The sequence below is a fragment of the Lygodium microphyllum genome, chromosome 20, assembly GCF_053477565.2.
Source record: "Lygodium microphyllum isolate KBCC chromosome 20, Lygodium_microphyllum_v1.1.10, whole genome shotgun sequence".
NCBI lineage: Eukaryota > Viridiplantae > Streptophyta > Polypodiopsida > Schizaeales > Lygodiaceae > Lygodium > Lygodium microphyllum.
In genome coordinates, this window is record NC_141154.1 from 124,494,198 (window position 1) to 124,512,478 (window position 18,281).

Below are 18,281 nucleotides of genomic sequence, written 5' to 3' on the forward strand. Positions count from 1 at the left end.
TCCCCATGGTAGCCCTCGAACGTACCATGGGGGTGATGGATGTTCCTGGTGGTACCATCAAGGCATCAATCAGCAAAGCTGAGAGGCGAGACTCCGTACACTGGTAGAAACGGGCCGCCTGTGACAAGGGCCACTCAATCACATCTGCTGGCGCTCTCCACTGCAAGGAGGCTCCAAAGATAATGCTCAAATGAGGAACCTCAGTCCCTACCCACTAGTTGATGTCCATCATGCAGTCCGGCCACTGCTGGGAGAAGAGTGGCAAGCCCCCTTCTCCCATCCACTGGGAGATGTGGTCTGCCACCTAGCTCTTCACCTCCTCCTCTACCTGAGTCGTTGTCCATCCTGCTCTGAGAGAGCTCTGACGAAAGAAGGCATAATTTGGTGCATCCAGTGGTGCTAGTAGATGGACCTTGCCGCTACCAGCCTTGTGTACCACGAAGAGTCCCATCTCTAGGGGTAGTGGAAAAACTCCGCGCTCCGCAACTCTCAAATAAGACCACGGCCCACTGCGAAAAAACTTCTGTGGTAGCAGTTGCGCCTGTCTTGGGTAAGTATGGCGTGCAGCATGGGCAGATGAACTGGTGGCTATGTGAGGGGGGTAGGAAGGACTGGAGAGCCGATGGATGGAAGATGTCAGCGTCTTGGGCTCCTCTCCTGTGGGGGGGAACGGGGATGGGTGGGGGAGGGGTCGCCTAAACTGGGTGGATATCAGGGAAGGGAGGGCGGGGCGGCAGGGGTGATGGTGGGGGGAAGGCGGCATGGTGCTCTACCGGGGGGGACGCTCGCTCTCCATCACCCTGTCGTGGTTGTGTTTGAGGAGTTCCCTGCAGTCCCCTATGCCGTCTCCCTCTCTGTCGTCTCTGTACTCCTGTAAAACCATTTTCACCCACGTGTGGGCCTGTAGGCGGGGCCGCCCTCGCACGGAGGCACGTACACTCTACTGCCTTGTGCCCAAAGTCGTGGCAGCACAAGCACTGCCTTGGCTGCCCCATCACAATGACCTGCTCCTTAAAGGAGTGCTCGTCCGTCTCAATCTCTAGGAATTGTGGGATATTCTTGACCTCTTTCACTGTCACCCGTACCTTTGGGACTCCTGCTCCTCTCACTATATCCGCGAAAGATGCGGGAAGGACAGTGCCAAAGAGCTGTCCAAAGTCTTTCACCAATTGGCGATACTCTATCGTCATGGTGGGGAAAAAAAGGGTGACCGGGTGCCGAAGAAACCTGTTGTGGAGTGCAAATGCCTCCACAGTAAAGCCACTGTACCAAGCGACCATGTATATGACCCCCTTCGTGGATGCATATGGTGAACTAGCAAGTAACTCGCGAGCAGTGTCTGCCAAACTGAGCCAGCGGACCATGAAGATCCCTTGGCCCATTAGGACTGCCTCCACAATCTGCGTTGTGCCGATGCACAACGTGGAGTGGAGCCAGTTCCGAAGTTGGGCCCTAGCTAGGGAATGTCTTACTACCTGACCATAAATGTTGTTTCCATTAACTCCAACTCCTTAGCTCGGACAGCTAAGAGCTGCTTCTCAGAGAGGACGACGCGCAAGATGTTTGACTAGGGGGGCACTCGCTGAGTGCACTGGCGTCTAACCAAAGGTTTCCATTGCACATCCCTTCTAAGACAACTACCAATCGTGTCGTGGTGCTACCTGAGGGGGGAAAGTTGCTGCAAATAGAGGAAACAACTGGAGGGTGGGAGCAATGGCGGAAAGAGGGGGGGGGGGGGGGGTTTGGGGGCTTGCGACATGACGGGTGTTGAGCTCGTCCTCCACTTATTTGTGCATGCAGATGAAAAAGGGATAGCAACGTGTAAATAACCCTGTGATCTCACGAGTAGCCTCTGCCTTTGCTTGCTTTTGAAGGGCTGCTGTTACAACCTTGCGGAGAACCTCCCCCCTAGAAAGGTGAGTCCATTGTCCCTCATGATACCTCCCCTGAAAAGGTGAGTCCTTTGTCCCTCATGGAACCTTTTACCTCCCTTACAGCTCAGATCCAGGATTGATGGTATTCAGGCCTCTGATTCTACTAATGTATATACCAGGCCTCACCCTCTACAAGGTGGTACTAATAACCTACACAAAATATTTGGGCAGCACCATGCCTGCAATCACTAGCCCGTCACCTGGCAGATACAGTACATCCTCCTCTAATGAACTTCATACACACCCTTTGAGGCCATTCAGAACTTACACAGGGAAGTTCAATGCGAGCTGTTGACTGTCACTATCTTCTATGGCTGAGCATCAACATCTGGTCCACTTCCTTCTAACAGACACATTATTCAGTAAGAGTTTAGTCCTCATTCATATTAGCCACGCCCAACTCCTACATTTATTTAGTCATATTTGTCACTGTACGTACTGCTGACCTTTTATTTACCTTACATTGAGAGTTTATCAGTGTGTGTTTTCATAACTAATGCAATAAAAATTAAAACATTTCCAAGCAAGTCCTGATGGAAAAAGCCCATCATCCATATCCTGCAGCATCCTGCTACATCAGAAACTTGAAAAAACTGAGGCAATCTTTTGCATTTGTTTAAAAGGGGCACAAAAACCATCTACAGGAGAAAACTAAATGCCCAATAACGGGTATCCTGCAGCTTCCTGCTACATCAGAAACTTGAAAAAACTAAGGCAATCTTTTGCATTTGTTTAAAAGGGGCACAAAAACCATCTACAGGAGGAAACTAAATGCTCTCTACCTGAGCTTCTAGAAGATGCTGCGAGAGCAATTCATAAGCTGCCTGTGAATCCTGCAACTCCCTTTGCAACTCTGCATTACTTGCCTCAAGCCATGTAATCCTCTGCCTCAAAAATTTGGAAAACAGCCACTTCAGATGGAGGAAAGGGTTGCATTGTGAAAATAGGTTACACCTGTAAACGACTGGTGATGTTTAGTCTAGCTTGAACCTGTGCATCCAACGTGGAGCTGCTAACTGCACGTGCACAGACAAGCTCAGCTTGCAGAAGCTCAAGTTGTTGCCTCATTCTCTGCATCTCTGCAGCAACAGGATCACGGTTTACCTGTGAATGTCAAAAACGAAAGACGGTTAAAGGAGATTCCTAAAAAGATTGAACACAATAAACCAAAGATTTCCTTTCCTGAGTCACTTTTTACAGTAGTAATAATACTCAAGCAAATCTGTCATTCAAGGGACCATGAAGAAGTACGGAAGCTTTACTATTGGCTTGTTTTGAATGTTTCGAGCACGATTGGCATACTTCAGTGTGTTCAAAGTCTCCTCAGCATTAGAATCCGCTGGACTGACACAAGCTGCAAATTAAAACAAAGATATTTAGATTTCAATTCAAACTGACACTTTCTTTTTCAAGAAAGAATATTCTATTAGTAACACCTCGGCAAAAGACCTCAGGTAAAATACAAAGAACTCGGTAAAGAGTAACCAACATCACAAATACAATGGTTCTGTGAACTACCACTCCGGTGGGCTATAATGTCAAAACCATTTGAGGGGTGGTATGGAAAAAATGCCTGAAACTGCAAGAAAGCTTCTCTTCTCTTCTTCATCCTCTCAGAGCTGCCCTACATCCTCTCCCACCTCCTAAGAAGAGTAAGAATGATCTCTATCAAAATCCCGAATAGAGTCTCTGCTGTGGATACATCTTGAAGGTCAATAACATGGCTGCATCTTGCAGTCCAGATGTGCCAAGCTATGATACTGGCAATCAGCTCCCATCTGTGACAATGTCCCTGAGTCCACTACATCTATGAGTAATCTAGGGTGGCGGTTCTGCTCAGATGTTGTCAATGATGAGAAAAGAAACTCCCCTAAACATCCTCATAGTCGCACGTTGAGCCTCTATTTATGACCCAGGCTACAACCCCCAGGTCACCACCATGGTCTCTTCTATTCCATAGAATATCATCTTAAGGGCTCTCCTCCATACCTCTTGGGCTCTAGGATAGTCTGAAACCAGCCTTCCTTTGCGACAAGGGTGGTGAATGGCCTAATGTACCACAAATTACAGTAAACAACAAATACACATCTGTAAATGCAACCTTTACTGCTGAATCTTGGATAGCCAACACCGGATTGGCCTCAACAACTAACACCCCTTATAGTATTTCTTTATCTTGTATAACTAGAAGAATGAATACACTAAGACACGGGCTGATCTCCTTTGATCTTCAAGACAATTGCTGTCAAGAATGACCAGCACTTCATAAAGTAAATATACCCCTTTGTTGTACTACAATCTGGGCACAATTGGGTCTTCAATCTCTCACATAAGGGCCATAATAAATCAAGAAGGGGCTACCTCCTGGATCAGCTGCAAATTTCTTGCCTTCAGCTACCAAGTACAGGGTCTTCAATACTTGGGCACAGATCTGGAGGTGGTTGTGGAAAACCTAATGGTGGATGGTGCAAATTAGGGTTTCAGCATAAATAAATAAATAAATAAAATAAAAAATAAAAAATCAATTGCTTTTCAGCAATGGTTGGAGCATGCTCAGAATTGTTGAGGGAATGTCAGAGGATGAGAAAGAAAATCAGCCGAAATAAGTATCCTTTAAATGGTAGCTTTAATGGGAGTTGTGATGGCACTAACAACATGGAAAGGCAGGGTAAAACTCTAGATCCATTGATGATCCCTCCTCTTCTATCGCCACATCTCACTAAGGCAAAGAAGGAGACTTGTTGCCCCTGTCCTATTACGCTGCAAGATTAGCTATCGCCCATCTGGTCGCTCCTCATTCCTCCCTCTAGCTCTCATGGCAATTGTGATAGCACCAACAGCTTTGAAAGGCAAGGTAAAACCCTCGATAAACTGATGAGCCCTCCACTTCTATCACCATCTCTCATTGAGGCAGAGAAGGAAACTTACTGCCCCTCTCCTATCACACTACGAGATTACCCATCGCCCATCCAACAGTCCTTCCTCCCTCAGCCTCTAAAAGCTGGAATCACCCTCAGCCAGCCACCAAAGAGCGCATGCGTAATTTTGACAAGTGGCAGCTCTTTTGCCACTTGGTAGCCTTCTAACTGTAATTTCCCAGGTATCATGTTTATGTTGCCATACAAAGGGTTAGACATTCCACTTGCAACATAAGGATACCTGCTCCTACCATCCCGCCACTGCTCCATCTCCCCCGACATCGCCAGTGCGCCCTGCCGCTGACCCGTGGCATGCACCGCCTCCTCCCCACCATCCCCCCCCCCCCCCCCCCCCGCCTTCTGTGCTGCCTGTCCCCCGTCTCTCCCCAGTGGGACCCCCCCTCTTCCCCACAGCGCGCAGTGCAACCCCCCTCCGTCTTTCCCAGTGCACAACTCCTCCCCCCCAACACGACCCCTCCATCAGTCCCCGCCCGACACCATGCCGTCTGTCCCTCCCCCCTCCCCACACGCCTCGCCTCCCCTGCTGTAGACACGATTGAAAAGAAAAGCAGATGGATCCATTGATAAATACAAGGCACGGCTGGTAGCTAAAGGCTACGCACAGAAAAAGGGCATTGATTATGAGGAGACATTTGCTCCTACTTCCCGTATGACGACCATCAGGTCTATGATTGCTTTGGCTGCACATTATGGTTGGACAATACATCAGCTAGATATCAAGACTGCATTTTTACATAGGGAACTTCAGGAGGAAGTTTATGTACAGCAGCCCATTGGTTTTGCAGTTGAAGGCTCAGAACATTTGGTATGCAAGCTTAAAAAGGCACTATATGGTTTGAAACAAGCTCCTACAGCTTGGTATGAAAAAATAGATGCTTTCTTGCTTGGTCAGGGGTTTCTAAACAGCTCATCTGAGTCTACCCTTTATGTATGTAAAGAAGGGGGATCTATGCTGATTTTATGTCTTTATGTTGATGACCTTTTGCTCATTGGAACACATGCTGATCAGATTTCAGCATTCAAACAAAATTTGCAGCAAACTTTTGACATGTCTAACTTGGGAGTTTTGCATTACTACTTGGGCAACCAGTTCATACATAATGCTCGAGGTATTAGGTTATCACAGTCAAGGTATATTGGGCAGCTTCTTGAAAAGTTTGGCTTACAGGATTGGAAGCCAGTTTGTACTCCCATGGAACCTGGACTGAAACTGTCATTACATGATGACAATGATTTGTTTGATATACATACATATGCTCCTGCAGTTGGATGTCTTATCTATCTATGAAATACTAGGCCGGACATACAGTTTGCAGTTTCAGCTTTGATCAGGTATATGCATCAACCACGTATGTCACATTGGCAAGCTATCAAGCGTGTTTTTCGCTACTTGCAGGGTACTCGTTCTCTTGGGTTGCTTTATGCCAAGGGGGGACCACTGCAGTTACATGCTTACAGCGATTCTAATTGGGCTGGTGATTATGATACACGTCACTCCACTAGTGACAATTGTTTCTTTCTTGGCTCTTCTTGCATTTCTTGGCTTAGCAAGAAACAATCCACTGTTGCCACATCGTCATGTGAAGCTGAATACAAGGCAGCTTTCACTACCACAGTTGAATGCGTATGGCTTAGACGCTTGCTAGCTGATTTGGAACTGAGCCTACTCCATTGTTCACTGACAATCAGAGTGCCATTGCAGTGGCACGGAACCCAGTGTTTCATGTTTGCACGAAACACATTGAGATTCACTATCACTTTGCCAGAGAGAGGCTACATGCAGGTGATATCAGCCTTGTCTATTGTCCTACCACCAGTAATGTGGCAGACATCTTCACCAAAGCTCTTCCTCGTGACAAATTTGAAGCATTTCGAGATGCTTTAAATTTGATATCCTTTGGTGGCGGATGATCCTTGTACTCTTGATCACTCTTCACTCCAGGGGGGTTTGTTGGATATTTGACTCCTCTTCACTCCAGGGGGGTTTGTTGGATATTTGACTCACGCCTTACTTACGCCTACGCTCATATGGGAGTGTCGGTGATCAGTAGGACACTGGGGCACTTTTTACTCTCGGTAGGAGAGGTTTTTTCCACAAAGGAGGAGACCAATTGGAGCTTTCCCGATGGAGACCAATCACGTTATTGTCACTGGCCTATAAGGCACTCGCAAAGATGATTGGTAGGCGACTACGCCCCGTGCTGCCAAACATCATCCATGATACACAGACAGGCTTTGTCCAAAATAGGAGTATCCTAGACAATGTATTCACCTTCTTTGAGGCGACAAAGTGGGCTCAGCACAGTGGGTAGAGACTGGTCGTACTACTCTTGGATTTCGAGAAAGCTTGTGATAAGGTGGACTGGTCGTACTACTCTTGGATTTCGAGAAAGCTTGTGATAAGGTGGACTGGGATTTCCTAGAGGGCACCATGGTGAGGTTGGGTTTCTCCCAGGCTTGGATTCGCGGGGTCACCACACTTTACAGATCGGTCACCAATAGGGTTCTCATAGGTGGTAGGTGAGGGCTGGAGAGATCGGTTCGACAGGGCTGCCACCTGGCCCCGTACCTGTTCCTACTCTTTGCAGAGGCAATGTCTCACTTCCTCAGGTCCCGTGTGAGCAGATTACGCAGCCTCCGACTTCCTGTGAGAGAGGAGACTGAGCTGCTAGACTCAGAGTATGTAGATGATACAACACTCTACATAGAGAGCGATGAGTTGATGTTGGAGAGAGTGAGGCTGGCTCTTGAGGTGTTCTGTTCCACAGCGGGAGCGAAAATCAACTGGCGAAAGTCGGTTGGTTTCCTCACAAACCCGGACTCTAGCATGGAGTGGGGCATCCACCTAGGATTTAGATGGGTGAGCACAGGGCAAACTATCTGGTACCTAGGGTTCCAGGTGGGACTCGACATCACTCCTGCCCAGCAGTTTCTTCAAGTCCTCAATTCTATTCAGAGGAAGCTGACTTACTGGAGCACGGCTCGCCTCTCACTAGCCAGTCGAGCCCTTGTGGTTAACCAGGTCCTCCTAGTGACGGCCTGGTACATCGCCTCGTGTTGGTGCTTTTCCTCATCCTGCGTAGTGCAGCTTCGCCGCCTAGTACGGAACTTCCTTTGGTCCGGGTCAGATGGCTCCAGGGATTCCCAGGCCAAGGTGGCATGGGCAACCATCATACGGCATCGGTCAGAGGGAGGGCTTGGGATCATAGACCCAGAGTTTCAGAGTATGGCCCTCTTGGGCAAGCTAGTTGTCCGTGGCCTCACACCCGGAGGGCAAACTTGAAAGGTCCTATTGCAAGAGGGTCTTCAGGATTGTAAATCGAGGCTTGGCGGTGAGTGGAGGCCATCCCTGAGATGGATCTTCACGTCAGTCCAAATCTCCCTCCCCAGATCACCTTTCCTACACAGCTTACTCCCCGTGTGGCAGGGCCTCCGTAAGGCCCTAATCCAAAGCCCCCCATGGCTGCCAGGACAAGATAAACCATCAGCTGGTGATCTAGAACCCCCAGATCAAAGATCGAGAAGGGGCACAGATTGGCGAGCGCCCCCACATCCAGTGGGCTGGTTGGGAGGCCGGCCCGGCTCATACCATCAGGACATGGCGGGAGGTGTACAGGATGGCGGACGAGGAGGTGTTGCAGCGAGTTTCACGTTGCTAGAGAGGAGTGGAGTTGAGGCGAAGGGAGATAGACATAGCAAAACCTCCACAGTGGCTTGCTCCCCCAATACGAGTGCTAATAGAGCCTGGGGAGGTATGGGCCGCCAGGTTTTCACCAGTAGGCATCCCCCTGCAAGTAGCAGGTAGAGTGGGCCGCACCTTGCAAGGGACTTTCTTCACCGTTCAGGAGGTGGGGCGTCTGGCCCTTGACAGAGGGCAACAGGATGAGGGGATAGCTGCCCTTTCATGGAGGAGGATTCGGGTGGTGGGCCTTCAAGGGAAGACATGGCGATTGGACCCCTATGTTTTCCGGAAGGAGCTCAGGGAGTGGCGCCTTTAGATCTGGGAGGACACACCACTTGATGAGTTGGAGTCGGATCCGAGAGAGTGGCTATGGCCGACCACTGCAGTCGCTATGAAGCCACCCAGGTTCCTAGAGTACACTGCCGGGATTGGCAGACACGTACCGATACAGGAGGATATGGATTGGGCGCCATCGTGTAGCAGGCACTGGGCGGAGCACAGCATCATAGAGCCGTTCCGACGGACCTTCTGGCGCCGCTTATGGGGTAGCTAGAGGCCAAGGAGGGTATCGTATTTCTTATGGCTGGTGGTACATGGAGGCTTGGCGGTGGGAAGTTGGCTTGCCCAGATGCAGAAGAAGGGAGGTTGTAAGCGTTGCACACAGCAACCTCTGGAAACCCCAAAGCACTACCTTTGGTCATGTGAGGAAGCGCAACTCGTGTGGAGAGGAGCATGCCGCATCCTCTGCTGTACAGCACCCAGCCTTGGATGTATCTCATGGGGAGCTTTCTGCTAGCAGGCAGTCAACCAAGGTCGTCACCTTCTGTATGAGGTCGGGATGCAGGACACGATATTCATCATTGAGGCAAGATCATGTGCAATGGTTGGTTTGGAGGCTCTATCCATCCGCCACGTACTAGAGCCCATAGCAGACCACTCTAAGGTATGGGAGATCATAGGGAGTCCTAGCGGATGGCATATCTGGAAGGCGCGCTGTCAGGAGACTTTCGACGGAGAGAGACTTTTAGCACAGGCGACCCTAGTTGAGCTCTGGACATCCATCATCCACTCCCTCCACAGCCATTGGGATCAGGTGCAGGGTGAGTCCAGGGCTCGTCAAGAGCTCCGTGGTCACTTCATGCATACCTGGGGCGGCCAGGACCTATTTTTCGTGATGCAAGCAGGCAGCCCCAGATGGCGATATACCCCCCACTCCATGGCTTCTTGCCCCCATTCCCCCCAGACCGCCCTAAGAGGCTTGTATTCATGATGTATTTGTGTTTCAGCTCCAGCTAGTCTGTTGAGCATGAGCACTCCGTTGTAATCAATTTCTTTGAGTAATATAATTAGCCACATTTTATTTGCAAAAAAAAAAAACTGTAATTTCCAACATTAATTCATTAATTCTTAACAATCTAACTCTAAAATTTAATTACTTTTTTAAAATATAATTCTGAAATTAATGAATTACACATTTGACCTAGCCCAAGAACTGGCTAGTGCCCATTTACATTTAATATGCTAATCCCCATGGGGCATTTAATTATCCCAACATTAATTGGAATTGGACTAACATTAATTGACAAAGAGGTGAGGGGATCAAAGTATATGCCAACCACGGATACAAGGATATCATACACAAATGCTACACCAAGATATGAGCAACACATGGCAAGCTGAGGGCTCAGTCCAGATACTACCCTCATACTATTTTATCATGAATGTATAAGACATTAAGCCAAACTCAACTCCTTGTAACCCATGGTAAACACTTTGACTAGCTAGAGGGATTTTGGTGACTTTTAGTGAGTAAATCTGTAGGATTCTCGTCAATCGAGATCTTGACAAGCTTTATCTCCTTGTCCTCAAATACCTCTCCAATGAATTGATAACGGATCTCAATGTGCTTGGTCTTCACATGAAAGACCAGATTACGTGCCAACAGAATGGCACTCAGAGTTTGAATGCAATATAGGAGTTATAGTCATACCAAGGTCTATCACCAAACGGCCAAACCATAGGGCTTTGCAAGCCTCGGTGGTTGCAATGCACTCACCCTTGGTAGTAGACAAGGTCGTGTGTTTCTACACTGTGGATATCCCATAAACAACACCTCCATGGGCCTAAGTTACAAGAGTTGGCCATTCATGTACTTAGTTGAGCAGTTAGTTTATCTTGCCTAGAGTAGCTACAAAGCTCCTACAGCCATATAGCATCAAAAAAAAAAAAAACAGTATTGGCACACAAAAGGAAAATGGTTTGGTTTTTGTGAGTATCAACTTGCACGTGCTTGGTGAAAACATGATTTCCAAAGCGGATCCTTTTGTGGAGTGGAAAGAGCAACATACAAAAGAGCCATAGGAGCACCATCAGGATGAGGATGAGGAGGATCATCGTGATGCTTGTACATTTAGCATGACTAATCGCTCATTTTTTATTTATATTTGCTCCATGTATCTTGAAAATTGGCATTTATGATATGCCATTTTGTCATTTTGATTTTCTTTAGCCTTTTATCATTTTGACTTTGTCAAAGAAGACTATCCACCTGAATCTTTAGACTTCAGTCTTTAGTACTCAGTATTGTACAGATAAGCAACTAGCCATGTCTTGCTAGCACTTTATTATATGTTTCAGCTTTTTACTCGTTGAAATTTGATCCCCGTTGGACAATTTGTATGGTGTTATTAATATGTACAAGTGTCAAGTTACAACTTGTATGTTACTTTGATGATGCAGATTTTGAATAAAGTTAACATAACAATTCTGTTAACTTTTAACTATATTCTGATTTCTTTAAATGTCATCTCGACCCCCTCGTCCCCTATTTTCGGCCATCCCCGCTAGCCCTATCACCATCCCCATGGCTATTCCCACCCCCATGCCCAGTTACTTGTGACTATCACAAGATACCACATGGCAACATTCGAGCTTTCTATTGTGAAGAGGCGGTTAATGCTCACAGCATTTCAATGTACACCTTTGGTTCTGTCTGGTCAGATTCCAGACTCATTTAAGGCACAGTGTTCTACTATAGATTCAATATAGTATGTTTGACCAAAACAGAATTCAATTGTAGTTCCTTGTGCCGTATCTTCCAGGGCCTTTTCTTTAGGTGGAAACAAGCTTCCTCGCATGGGATTATCAATCACCAGCTTCACTATTTTTTCCACATTCTATCGTGTGTAAACTAGCACTTTCATATTCTTATAAAAAGTTTTGACTTTGTTTAACATTTTGTCACTTTTTGCAAGTTTTTGGGTTAATAAAAAAAACTTTTTTTCGTGGAGGGAAAACACTAGGAAATTCTGAAAACTGAAATCACAATGTAAAATCCTTCCAAACAATCTAAAAGTGTGTTCTCCAAAAGCCCTCACCATGAGCAAACTTCATTCATGCTGACTTCATTGCCTCCAATACTGTTAAACAATTCCTTAACAATCTAGATTTTCTGAACAACCTTCCAGAGCAAGGTAATTAACTAGTACTATGAGACTACTCAAGAAAAAACTTCAAAACCATGACACAAAGAACTTACCAATCATCACAGTTCTGCTGTTTCCACCAAGGGAATCCTGCACGTATAAATGCTTTCAATTCCAAAAAACTCATTTGTGAACATGTATATGAAAGTGAAGTATTCAAATGGAATCTTTCAATAAAAGAAGACAGGTATAAGAAAAGAAATTTCTATTAATGATACTTCATTTGGACAACTAAGGTAAATGATACATCATCAATAGAAAGCAAAATAAGAAGAAAACATTCCACCCAACCTAACACTCTCAAGGAGGAATGCCACGTACAATGGCTGAATAAAAAACCAATCTGGTGCCAAATTAATTTAGGTCTAAATAGGGTAAGTGCCTATAAGTGTGTCATAAGCACATACGAAATAATACCATAAGTCTAGGGGAAAAGACGTCTCCTACCGAGAGTAAAAAGGGCCCCAGAGTCCTACTGATCACCGACACTCCTATGTGAGCGTAAACGTAAGTGAGGCTTGAGTGAAATACCCAAAAACCCCCCTTAGAGTGAAAAGTGATCAAGAGTACAAGCATCATCTGCCACCAAAGGAGATCAAATTTAAAGCATCGCGAAATGCTTCAAATTTGTCACGAGGAAGAGCCTTGGTGAAGATGTCTGCCACATTGCTGGTGATAGGACAATAGACAAGACTGATATCACCTAGATGTAACCTCTGTCTGACAAAGTGATAATGTATCTCAATGTGTTTCATGTGTGCAGGAAACACTGGGTTCCGTGCCACTGCAATGGCACTCTGACTGTCAATGAACAAAGGAGTAGGCTCCATAACAAATACATTCAGATCAGCTAGCAAGCGTCTAATCCATGCGCATTCAACTATGGTAGTGAAAGCTGCCTTGAATTCAACTTCACAGGACGATGTGGCAAAACTGGACTGTTTCTTGCTAAGCCAAGATATGCAAGATGAGCCAAGAAAGAAACAATTGCCACTAGTAGAGTGACATGAATCATAATCACCAGCCCAATCAGAATCACTGTAAGCATGTAATTGCCGTGGTCCCCCTTTGGCATAGAGCAATCCAAGAGATATAGTACATTGCAAGTAACGGAAGACACGCTTAATAGCTTGCCAATGTGACATGCGTGGCTGATGCATATATCTGCTCAGGGCTGAAACTGCAAACTGTATGTCTGGCCTAGTGTTGCATAAGTAAATAAGACATCCAACTGTTGGAACATATGTGTGTATATCAAACCAATCAATGTCATCATGTAATGACAGCTTAAGTACAGGTTCCATTGGTGTACAAACTGGCTTGCAATCTTGTAAGCCAAACTTCTCAAGAAGTTTACCAATGTATCTTGACTGTGATAATCCAATACCTCTAGCATCATGTATGAACTGAATGCCCAACTAATAATGCAAAGACCCCAAGTCTTACATGTCAAAAGTTTGCTGCAAATTTTGTTTAAATGCTGCAATCTGACCAGCATGTGTCCCTGTAAGTAAGAGATCATCAACATATAGACAAATGATCAACATGGATTCCCCCTCTTTACATACATAAAGGGTAGACTCAAATGAGCTGTTTATGAACCCTTGGCTAAGCAAAAAAGCATCTATCTTTGCATACCAAGATCTAGGAGCTTGTTTCAAGCCATATAAAGCTTTTTTCAGCTTGCAAACTAAGTGTTCCAAGCCCTCAACTGCAAAACCAATGGGCTGCTATACATATACTTCTTCATGAAGTTCCCCATGTAAAAATGCAGTTTTAATATCCAACTGATGCACAGTCCATTCATAATGAGCAACCAAAGTAACCATAGACCTGATGGTCGTCATGCGGGAAGTAGGAGCAAATGTCTCCTCATAGTCAATGCCTTTCTTCTTTGCATAGCCTTTAGCTACAAGCCTTGCCTTGTATTTGTTAATGGATCCATCTGCATTCCATTTCAGCTTGTAGACCCATTTTGTTCCAATGGCTTTCTTCCCAAATGGCAAAGACATCAAATCCCATGTTTGATTCTTAGTGATAGAATCCAATTCATCTTGCTGCCATAACAAACTCCATGGTATGTGCAGTATCATATATACGAGCTTGCCTTCTAGTACGACCAGCCATGGGTGCATCCAAATGACTATCTTTCATAGTTTGTAAATACCATCTAGGCATTTGTCTTGCCTCCTAACTGTACATAAGCTCTTGCTGAATTTCAGTTTCAGCACTTTGCTGAATATTCAGATTAGCCAATGGCTGATTTTCTGCATTTTCCAAAGGAGCACCTAGCTAAAACATTGACTTCACTTATTGAAACTCCAGCTGAATCACCAAATGTATAGGGCAGCAGCCCTTCAAATACATCACAAGCAGCTTGACATGTGTCTAAGCCAGCCAGGGAGAATTCTAATTTTTCATCAAATAGTACATCCCTACTGACAAACACCTTTTTAGAAAAAGGATCATAGAGTCTGTAGCCTTTTCTCTCACTGCTATATCCCACAAAAATGCATTTCACAGCCTTGTTATCCAACTTTTTTCTAAAAACCTTTGAAATATGTGCATATGCAAGGAACCCAAAGGTACGAAAGTGTCCAACAAAAGGTTTCCGGCTGTTCCAAGCCTCAAAAGGTGTAATTTTCTTCAAAGCGTTGGTGGGGCATCTGTTCAAAACATGGCAAGCACACATGACGGCTTCCATCCAAAAACTATGAGGCAAGCTCTTTGCCTTCAACATACAACTGGCAATCTCCATGAGTGACCGATTCTTCCTCTCTCCAACCCCATTCTGTTGTGGAGTATAAGCAGTAGTTTACTGATGGACAACACCCTTCTGCTTCAAAAAAGAATTCAACATAGAGGACATGTTTTCCCCCCCTCGGTCCGAACAAAGAGTCTTAATTTTACAACCAGACTAGTTTTCAACAAGTGCAATAAAAGCCAAAAATGCATCATACACTTCTGACTTTTTGACCAAAAAGTAGACCCAGCAAAATCGAGTAAAGTCATCAATAAAAGTCACAAAATAGTAACATCCTTCCAATGATTTTGTCTAAATAGGCCCACATATATCTAAATGCACTAACTACAACCTGGCTACGGCTCTAAAAGCAACATCACGGGAAGACGAAAAACAATTCATTTTCCCCAAAATACATCCTTCGCACAAGTGCTCCGGAGGTCTCTCTAGTAGAGGTAATCCATCTAGCATCTGTGTACACTGTAAGAGCATCAAGCTGCCAAAGTTCACATGCCCCATCCTAGCAGGCCATAACTCTGCCTGTATCATAGCAGGAGTAAGATTGGATGTCAAATACACTGACTGATCAACTGAAATAGCATCCAACTACTATAACCCATGACATAAACTGCCTATCAAGACCAAAGTCATGTGTTCTTTGTCTCTCACCCTGCATCTGTCATCATCAAATGTGACCTACAATCCACAACGTGCCAAAGAAGAAATAGAGAGCAAATTCTTCTTTATGCGTGGCACAAATAAAGCATCCTATAGGCGGAGAATAGAGCCATCAATGGCTGTGAGCACAATCTCCCCAAAACCTCGAACAGGGTATGATGCATTGTTGGCACCGTGTACAAACTTTCCAACAGAAGCTGTACTTATAGAAGCAAATAAATCTCTGCGAGATGTAATATGCCTAGAAGCACCATTGTCAAAAAACCAAGTGCTTGCATCCTCAATAGAGCTAAATGCTCGATCAACCCAAGAGGTGTCATAACTGCATGTGTAAAAACAATAGTCCATGTCTGCAACAAAGGACGCAGACTCAGTAGCAATGGAAGGAGCATCAAAAACAGACATTCCTGACTCCTTCTCCTTGGCAATGCGCTTTCTGCACTCAGTGATGTAGTGGCCTGGCTTCTTGCAATAATGGCATTCACCCTTTTTGGCTTGTATGTCCCCTTGTTTTTTATCTGTCTGTGATGTGCCAAAAGTCCCAGAACTCTACGGAGCATTCTTCACTTGTCTGCCTTTGCCCTTCTATCTAGCCATAAAAGCCTGTTCAGAGACTACAGCATCCACACCACTGTTTCTTCTTGTTTGCTCCTCCTCAAGAAGCAAACTGACTAACTAAAGAAAAGTGATTGGCTGCGCGGCAATCCTCATAGTGAGGTTTAAGGCCATATGAAAAGCCAAGTACGAAGGAGGTAATGAGTTTAAAGTGGTAGATATCATCTGTGCATCCGAATAGTACTCATCAACATTCATGAGTTGCTCTCACAGGTCCTCAATTTTGTTCAAGTAATCCTTAATAGAATCACCTTCATCCATTTTCAATGTCTCTAGCTCTTTCTTTAAGAAAGAGATGTGAGTTTTATTCTTGCGTGCAAACATCTGCTCCAAAGTTAGCCAAGCTTCTCGTGAAGAAGCTGCTGAACGAATATGGGGAATGATTGACCGTTGAACTACCAATGCAACCACCAACAAAGCCAGTGCATCCCGTGTATCCCATGCTTTTTGAGCTGTTTTTCTTTGGGAAAGTGACTGAAGTGGAGCAGGCTGAGGTGCCCATTGTGCATGTTCTCCTAGAGGAGTAGCTTGAGCCACAACTCTAGGTCTAGCTTCTTCTCCACTAACATAATCCCAAAGATTTTTCGCCACTAGTACATTATTCATCATAAAGGACCAAAGTGAATAGTTATTTCCATCCAATCTGTCCTCCTCGGATACAAAGGCAAAGACATCTCCTCCCTAATTTACCATGATTATCAATTACCAAAAAAAAGCAAAAGAGCAATGTTAAAGCAGGACCACACTGAAAATCTGAAAATTTTCAAAAATTGCAGAAAATAACTTTCTGCAATTAGTGTACAGAGATGCACTCTGTCAAAACTATTCGTAATGCACGCAGTCCAACATGCAATCAGTGTTCAGCAACACTGTACTAACAAAATCCCTAAATTTTCTTGCCTCAAATTTGTTCAAAACAGTCTTTCTATGACAAACTGCAGTGCGTATGCCAATGTCCTCAGAAAACATGAAAGCCACAAAATTTTTTATGAATGTGCCCGAAAAATTTGCATCCAATGTATCCTAGACACGTTTCTAAATGTTGTGCCTTAGCAGAGGGCAGCAAGATAAGAGGATAGTTATCCTTCCATGGAGGAGGATTCATGTGGTTGGCCTTCCGGGAAAGACATGGTAGTTGGACCCTTATGTCTTCTAGAAGGAGCTCAGGGAGTGGTGCCTCTAGATTTGGGAGGGCAGGCCACTTGATGAGCTAGAGTGGGATCGGGAAGAATGGCTATGGTCGGCCACTACAGTCGCCAAGAAGCCATAGAGGTTCCTCGAGTACACAGCCAAGATTGGCAGACACATACTGAAGCAGGAGGACATGGACTGGGCGTCATCGCATAGCTGGCACTAGGCAGAGCACAGCATCACGGAGGCTTACGGACGGACCTTCTAGTGCTGCCTATGGAATATCTAGAGGCCAAGGAGAGTATCGTATTTCCTATGGCTAATGGCACATGGAGGCCTTGCCATGGGAAGTTGGTTAGCCTAGATGCAAAAGGAGGGAGGTTGTAAACGTTGCACATAGCAACCTCTGGAGTCCCCAAAGCACTGCCTTTGGTCATGTGAGGCCATGCAGCTCGTGTGGAGAGGAGCATGCAGTATCCTCCACTGTATACCACCCAGCCTTGGATATATCTCATGAGGAACTTTCTACTAGCAGGCAGTCAGCCAAGGCCGTCACCTTCTATATGAGGCTAGAATGCAAGACACGATATTCATTATTGAGGTAGGGTCATGCGCAATGGCCGATCTAGAGGCTCTACCCATCCGCCAGGTACTGGAGCCCACAACAGACTGCTCTGAGGTATGGGAGATCATTGGGAGTCTTACTAGATGGCATATCTAGAAGGCGCGGTGTCATGAGGTTTTTGGTGGGGAGAGTCTTTCAGTACAATCGACTTTAGCAGAGCTCTGGACCTCCATCATCCACTCCCTCCCCGGTCGATGGAATCAGGTGCAGCGCAAGTCTTGAGCTCAACAGGAGCTCCGATCTCATTTCATGCGCACTTGGGACGGCCAGGACCTATTTTTCGTGATGCAGGCAGGCAGTCCCAAATGGCGATACCATAGAAACATGAAACAAGGAACGGGAACGTGGACCAAGGACCAAGATGGTGACGGGGATGCCAAACCCAGAGAACAGGGACGTGGGAACGAGGACGGCATTTAAAAAATTAAAATTCATGAAAAAATAATAAT

General features: G+C 45.6%; 1 protein-coding gene across 1 annotated transcript in view; it reads right to left on the minus strand.

Moving 5' to 3' along the window:
• LOC148019346 (kinesin-like protein KIN-4A) overlaps nt 1-18,281 on the minus strand; it is a 193,912-nt gene that overhangs the window by 103,953 nt on the left and 71,678 nt on the right. Inside the window, exons 6-8 of the mRNA XM_087660982.1 lie at nt 3,197-3,288; nt 2,925-3,038; nt 2,717-2,818 (exon numbers count right to left, since the gene is read on the minus strand). Of these exons, the coding sequence (XP_087517108.1) occupies nt 2,717-2,818; nt 2,925-3,038; nt 3,197-3,288 (308 nt within the window). The remainder of the gene's footprint in view (nt 1-2,716; nt 2,819-2,924; nt 3,039-3,196; nt 3,289-18,281) is intronic.